A 7500-nucleotide genomic window follows, 5' to 3' on the forward strand; every position below is an offset into this window, starting at 1 on the left:
CTGTGTCTGATTGGACCTCAGCAGGCCTGTGTCTGATTGGACCTCAGCAGGCCTGTGTCTGATTGGACCTCAGCAAGCCTGTGTCTGATTGGACCTCAGCAGGCCTGTGTCTGATTGGACCTCAGCAGGCCTGTGTCTGATTGGACCTCAGCAAGCCTGTGTCTGATTGGACCTCAGCAGGCCTGTGTCTGATTGGACTTCAGCAAGCCTGTGTCTGATTGGACCTCAGCAGGCCTGTGTCTGATTGGACCTCAGCATTCCTGTGTCTGATTGGACCTCAGCATGCCTGTGTCTGATTGGACCTCAGCATGCCTGTGTCTGATTGGACCTCAGCATGCCTGTGTCTGATTGGACCTCAGCAGGCCTGTGTCTGATTGGACCTCAGCAGGCCTGTGTCTAATTGGACCTCAGCAGGCCTGTGTCTGATTGGACCTCAGCAAGCCTATGTCTGATTGGACCTCAGCAGGCCTGTGTCTGATTGGACCTCAGCATTTCTTTGTCTGATTGGACCTCAGCATGCCTGTGTCTGATTGGACCTCAGCATGCCTGTGTCTGATTGTACCTGCTGTTAAGATAGAGATAAGATAAGAGAACGTTATTAATCATCACAAACCAAGGAGCGTATAAAGAAGGATGTGTGGGACCCATCATCACATGGAGCCCTGGCCCCTGTCTGGCTCCCAGCAGTCTGCCTGCTGCTTCATACCCTCTCTGTAATACAAACAACATTTACCTCCCTGTGTAATACAAACAACTTTTAGAAAATGTTTCAGACAATTATTTGTTTTTTTTTTCCTGACCTGTGTTAGCCTATGAAATGAGAGTCATAGAACATGGAAAACAAATGAGAGCAAATGTCTGACTTTGTAAAGGCCTCTAATGTGTTAAACAGTTGTTATTACGGAACTGTGTTCCTATTTATTAGGAGTGAAATGTGAAATAGATCAACGCCTTTTCAAAAGGAATATATCCACACCTGCAGATTGAGTGCCTTTTGCTTATTGGTGTCGTATTTATGAGATTGAGAACTACATTCTTTTGAACTAAAATATGCAATACGTTCATTACTGTACACTACTTGAAAGTGTAAAGTAAAGCCAAATGAATAAACATTGGACTGTTTTAATAAGTGACTGTTTTGAATGTAGGGTACTGTCTGACTTAAGCAACAGGGCGCTTCCAATATATCTGTCCTCCTGTATCATATCGTCCACAAGGGGGCGTCCTTACTCCAGATAACGGATTGACGCACCTCAACCATGGTTGTATTACCAACAGTGTCAGCTTTCATTAGCGGGGATCAGAACTGGCTTGATTTGACACAGGGCCCAATCGATTTCACGCATTTCAAATGTGGTCACCACATACGCCAGTCATCAATATAATGAAACCAACTTGTAGCCTATGCTTATGGACAAATGAACACCAGGCACACATTGGTGTCATTTATCTTATAAAATAGCCTAATCCGTAGGCTAATTCTAGTCTAATAGCATAGTATATTTGATAGGCCTATTTGATAGAAGATTTGGCCCCGTGGTAACAGCCTAATAAAGGGGGCTAAAATTGAAATCAAAATAAAGTGATGAGTAATAGGCTAGTGTATTTAGGCTAAATCCAATGCGCCTAACTAGGCTAATGTAGGCTGAGATGATATTTAAAATAAAGTAGCCTAAGCTATCCGGTTCAAATCAATCCAAACACAGCGATGCAGGCATGTCGTGGCAATGTAAATCTCCACCACAACACAGTGAGCCTACAACAAAACTTTGTAGGTCATGACAGAGAAAGTTTCAGTGATACTAATTCTTTAGTTCTTTCAGACTCGGATGGCAAACACAATGGGTATTTGCATTGTAATAACAATACATTGAAGCCGCAATCGTCTCCAGCATGAGACACTTCCGAATCTCCATGTGAAAGCCCCCTGTAGTGTCCCCGCGGGGCCCGCGCGACTCAGCAGGTCTATGCTAATCAGCCCGGAGGAGGAGGAGAGCCACGGAGCCATTTTGTAGTCATTTAAAACTTGCCTTGGAATAACGAGACTGCGCTCCGTACACACCATGGATATAAAGGCTATTTTCCTACTTTAGAACTTCGCCATGAGGGATAAAAGAAAAATGAGTCTTTGGGAGAGGGAGAGTTAGTGTTTGTATGGAGGTGTTTCGGATGAATTTGAATGGGATTGAGGACTTTTAAACCATGGAATTACCGATGTATTGGATCTGGATTGGAGTTCTATTCAACGTGCCGCTGGTGGGATGTTTCCAGTTGCACCTTTCGGAAACGCTACAACCTGGGGCCGTTTTGGCCAATTTGTCGCTCGGGCCCGGTTGGACATACAAAATAGACAGGACTTTAACTCCGCAAAACATTCAGAACTTTTTACAAGTGGAATGGCAAGAGGGAGTAATCCGTCTATCCCGAAAAGTGGACTGTGCGCGCTTAGCGGGGAACCCAGCGCCCGTTTACCTCCGGATAAGCTCTCTGGCACCTGGGAATTTTGTCTTGACACATTTCAGTGCTTTTGTACACGGACAGGACTGTTTCATCAAGTACAAAAGAAAGTACACAGTAGGTAAACCCGACATTCACATAATTCACCGTTTCCAACTAGAGGGGACTTCCTGCCTGTACGCAAGTCATTTGCTGTTGAATGTAACAGAACTGCTGCCAGCCTTTACACGCAACGTTACCTTCACCAGCGCTTCGTGTGCCGAAAAATCCCCGAGAGCGGTGTTTGATCACGGTCATTTGGTTCTGGCCAGTGACTGGTGCTTGGGAAGCGCGGACCGGCCTACCGTGTCTCTGCGCTGTGCGTTGAGGAGCGACCGCGTCTCCGTGCGCGTGAGCGTGCACATTGCGGCACCGCGGAGACACGGAACATTATCAGAGACCATCCGGAGAATGCCCGACAAATGGCACCGCCGAACACGCAGGAACGTGAACTCAGCCCCGCAGTTCCAGCTGCCTAACTATCAGGTGTCGGTCCCCGAGAACGAGCCAGCGGGAACCCGGGTCATCACTCTGAAGGCTACTGATCCGGATGATGGAGAGGCCGGCCGGCTGGAGTACGTTATGGAGGCTCTGTTTGACAGCCGATCTAACGACTTTTTCGTCATAGACCCCCAGAAAGGCAGTATTACAACCGTCCAGCCTTTAGACAGGGAGGTTAAAGACACCCACGTTTTTAAAGTGACGGTAACCGACAATGGCACCCCGAGACGCTCGGCCACGTCTTACCTCACCGTCACCGTCAGCGACACTAACGACCACGGCCCTGTTTTCGAGCAGACGGAATACCGGGTCAGCATCCGCGAGAACGTGGAGGTGGGATTCGAAGTCATGACGATCCGCGCCACGGACGGAGACGCGCCCTCCAACGCCAACATGATTTACAAGATCGCGAACGGCGACGGGGTCAACACCGGGTTCGAGATCGACCCGCGCAACGGGCTAGTTCGGATCAGGGAGAGGCCCGACAGGGAGGCCAGGTCCCAGTATCAGCTGATCGTGGAGGCCAACGACCAGGGGAAGGACCCGGGGCCACGCAGCGCCACCGCCACCGTCAACATCTCCGTGGAGGACGAGAACGACAACTACCCGCAGTTCAGCGAGAAGCGCTACGTGGTCCAGATCCCGGAGAACGTGGCGGTGAACGGCGTGAAGCAGGTGGAGGCCACCGACCGCGACGAGGGCAACAACGCCAAGGTCCACTACAGCATCATCAGCGGCAACGTGAAGGGCCAGTTCTACATCCACTCTCTGACCGGGGTCATCGACGTCATCAACCCGCTGGACTACGAGATGATCCGGGAGTATAACCTGCGGATCAAGGCCCAGGACGGCGGGCGCCCTCCACTGATCAACGGCACGGGGATGGTGGTGGTGCAGGTGGTGGACGCCAATGACAACGCGCCCATGTTCGTCAGCACGCCCTTCCAGTCCACCGTCCTGGAGAACGTGGCGGTCGGACACTCGGTCATCCACATCCAGGCCATCGACGCCGACTCGGGGGACAACGCCCGGCTGAACTACCGGCTCACCGACACCGCGCCCGGCTTCCCGTTCGTCATCAACAACAGCACCGGCTGGATAACCGTGGGCGAGGAGCTGGACCGCGAGGCCACCGAGTTCTACACCTTCGGCGTGGAGGCACGGGACCACGGCACGCCGCCCATGTCGTCGTCGGCCAGCGTGAGCATCACGGTGCTGGACGTCAACGACAACGTGCCGACCTTCACGGAGAAGACGTACGCGCTGAAGATCAACGAGGACGCGGTGGTGGGCTCCAGTGTGCTGACGGTGACGGCGGTGGACCGCGACGTCAACAGCGTGGTGACCTACCAGATCTCCAGCGGCAACACCAGGAACCGCTTCGCCATCACCAGCCAGAGCGGCGGCGGGCTGATCACCCTGGCGCTGCCGCTGGACTACAAGCAGGAGCGGCAGTACGTCCTGACGGTCACTGCCTCGGACGGCACGCGTTATGACACGGCGCAGGTGTTCATCAACGTGACGGACGCCAACACTCACCGGCCCGTGTTCCAGAGCGCCAACTACCAGGTGATGATCAGCGAGGACCGCCCGGTGGGCTCCACCGTGGTGGTCATCAGCGCCACGGACGAGGACACGGGCGAGAACGCGCGCATCACTTACGTGATGGAGGAGAAACTCCAGCAGTTCAAGATCGACCCGGACACGGGCGCCATCACCACGCAGATGGAGATCGACTACGAGGACCTGGCGTCGTACACCCTCGCCATCGTCGCCAGGGACAACGGCATCCCCCAGAAGTCGGACACCACCTACGTGGAGATCATCATCCTGGACGCCAACGACAACGCGCCCCAGTTCCTCCGGGACATGTACCAGGGGACCGTGTTCGAGGACGCGCCCGTCTACACCAGCGTCCTGCAGATCTCCGCCTCCGACCGCGACTCGGGCTCCAACGGCCGGCTCAGCTACACCTTCCAGGGTGGCGAGGACGGAGAGGGCGACTTCTTCATAGAGCCCTACTCCGGCATCATCAGAACCGCCCGGAAACTGGACCGGGAGAACGTCCCCACCTACACCCTCAAGGCCTTCGCCGTGGACCGCGGCGTACCGCCCCTGAAGGCGTCGGTGGACATCCAGGTGTCGGTGCTGGACATCAACGACAACGCGCCGGTGTTCGAGAAGGACGAGCTGTTCATCGAGGTGGAGGAGAACAGCCCGGTGGGGTCGGTAGTGGCTCGGATCAAAGCCACGGACCCGGACGAGGGCACCAACGCCCAGATCATGTACCAGATCGTGGAGGGGAACGTTCCGGAGGTCTTCCAGCTGGACATCTTCAACGGGGACCTCACCGCCCTGACCGACCTGGACTACGAGTCCAGGACCGAGTACATGATCGTGGTCCAGGCCACGTCGGCGCCGCTGGTCAGCCGGGCCACGGTCCACATCCGCCTGGTGGACGTCAACGACAACTCGCCGGTCCTGCCGGACTTCGAGATCATCTTCAACAACTACGTGACCAACAAGTCCAACAGCTTCCCCTCCGGGATCATAGGGCGGGTACCGGCCCGCGACCCGGACGTGTCGGACAAGCTGTTCTACAGCTTCGAGTCCGGGAACGAGCTGAACCTGCTGGTTCTGAACCCGAACACGGGCGAGCTGAAGCTCAGCAAGGATCTGAACAACAACAGGCCGCTGGAGGCGCCCATGATGGTGTCTGTCACAGGTAAGACCAGCCGCCTCCCTCTCTCCCTCGCTCTCTCCCTCGCTTAGACCAGCCTCACCCTCCCACCCTTCCCTCTCTCACCCTTTAGATCAGCCCCACCCGAACCTCGCCCTGCCCCAACCCTGCGCTCTCCCTCCTCAAATATCTCGTTAACCCCCAGGAACACGCCCTGTTGGGAACCATAAATCATCCATAATGCTCTGGCTGTCACGCCGCTGACATGCAAAGGTGGTGGTGAATGCATTCAATGGCGGTGTGTGAATAAGGTGTGAATAAGTTGTGAATAAGGTGTATAAGGCTTCACCGTGGTTTACTGAGCACGTGTGTGTGTTTCGTCGTCTCCAGCGTGGTCTGATAGAGGGTTAAGTGGCGTTGGCGTATGCGTTTGTCCTTCGTATGTATGTGTGTGTTGTTGACGGACGGCAGGCCTTTGGTGTAGCCCTCCCTCCCTCTCCCTTCCTCTCTCTCTCCCTCCCTCTCTCTCCTTCCCTCTCTCTCCCTCCCTCTCTCTCTCTCTCTCTCTCTCTCTCTCTCTCTCTCTCTCTGAGGATGGTGTTTGCTGCAGGGCGCAGCAGAGATCCAGTTCTTCCTCTTCTGGTTGTGTTTGTGTGTTAAACGCTCGTCCGGTCGGGGTTCATGAAAGGCTGCCCTCATAACCAGCGGCCTCATTCTGTTGCTGCAGGAGCGCGTGTGTTGGGGGCGCAGGCCGCCCTCCTACCGTGGCCTCGGTATGTCCAGACCCTTCGCTGACGACAAAAAAAAGACACACTTTGACGCGAGGCCCCTCAGTCACATCAGCGTCAACAGGGTGCGCGGTCTCTCTCTTCCCCGGGTAGCGTTAGTAGGCAGGGGACACGGTCTCTCTCCCCTGGGTAGTGTTAGCAGGCAGGGGACATGGTCTCTCTCCCCTGGGTAGTGTAAGCAGGCAGGGGATACGGTCTCTCTCCCCTGGATAGCGTTAGCAGGCAGGGGACACGGTCTCTCTTCCCCGGGTAGCGTTAGCAGACAGGGGATACGGTCTCTTAGCATTAGCAGGCAGGGATACAGGTGTTCAGCTTGTTCTCAAGCGCGGTATCTCTCACTGAATCAGCCTGGCTCCTAGCTTGTCCTAAGTCAGCATTTCCTGACATGCAGAGTCATTTTCGGCTTTCGATGAGTCATTTTTCACTTTTGATGAGTCATTTTTCACTTTTGTAAAGCAAAGCGCCAATTAATAAAATACAGCTGGAACAATGAGAGTAGTCGTGCAGCGATAAAAGCCGTTCCAGTTGAACGTGGGTCCTAGGTGGTGCACGGGCTGACGTCACACACCAGGAATCTGTGTGAAAGATGCCCTCTTATACAGAAGCAGACTTTGTTCTCGAAAGTTAAAGATTAGTGGAAGGCAAACAGGCGTGGCTCACACCGGAGCTGGCTCAGAGCCAATAGCCTGGTCGTACAGGGGAACGCTCAAATCACACAGAGAGGGACAGGGAGACCCATCCTCTGGCCTCTAACTGTCTAGTGGTGTCATATATGGACAGCTGCTCTCCTCCCTCTCTCCCGCTCTCTCTCTCTCTCCTTTTCTCTCTCTCTCTCTTGGAGAAGCCTAGCAAATAGCGTCAGGTTTTAAAATGGCAAACTGCCCAACCCTGACAAATCCTCTCAAGTCTCTCCTTCGTTCCCGTTCTCTCTCTCTCTCTCTCTCTCTCTCTCTCTCTCTCTCTCTCTCTGCCTGTATTTCTGTTTCTCTCTGGTAAACAACATTGGTCGTAATGTCTCTCCTGTCCAGTGAGCTA

At 54.0% G+C, this 7500-nt stretch overlaps 2 protein-coding genes across 2 annotated transcripts in view; both read left to right on the forward strand.

Annotated features, from left to right (window-relative positions):
• trmu (tRNA 5-methylaminomethyl-2-thiouridylate methyltransferase) overlaps positions 1-52 on the forward strand; it is a 7301-nt gene extending 7249 nt beyond the window's left edge. Inside the window, exon 11 of the mRNA XM_084448192.1 lies at positions 1-52. This exon is cut by the window's left edge and continues 848 nt beyond it. The gene's annotated coding sequence lies outside the window, so the exon portion shown is untranslated.
• A 2150-nt stretch (positions 53-2202) lies between these two features.
• On the forward strand, positions 2203-5875 carry LOC311317036 (cadherin EGF LAG seven-pass G-type receptor 1-like; the record flags this gene model as incomplete). Its single annotated transcript, XM_084448034.1, has 2 exons — positions 2203-5722; positions 5811-5875. 2 exons carry the CDS (start codon positions 2203-2205, stop codon positions 5873-5875), a joined length of 3585 nt encoding a protein of 1194 aa, XP_084304160.1.
• Between the last annotated feature and the right edge of the window lie 1625 nt (positions 5876-7500).

The sequence above is a fragment of the Borostomias antarcticus genome, assembly GCF_949987555.1.
Source record: "Borostomias antarcticus genome assembly, chromosome: 13".
Lineage (NCBI taxonomy): Eukaryota > Metazoa > Chordata > Actinopteri > Stomiiformes > Stomiidae > Borostomias > Borostomias antarcticus.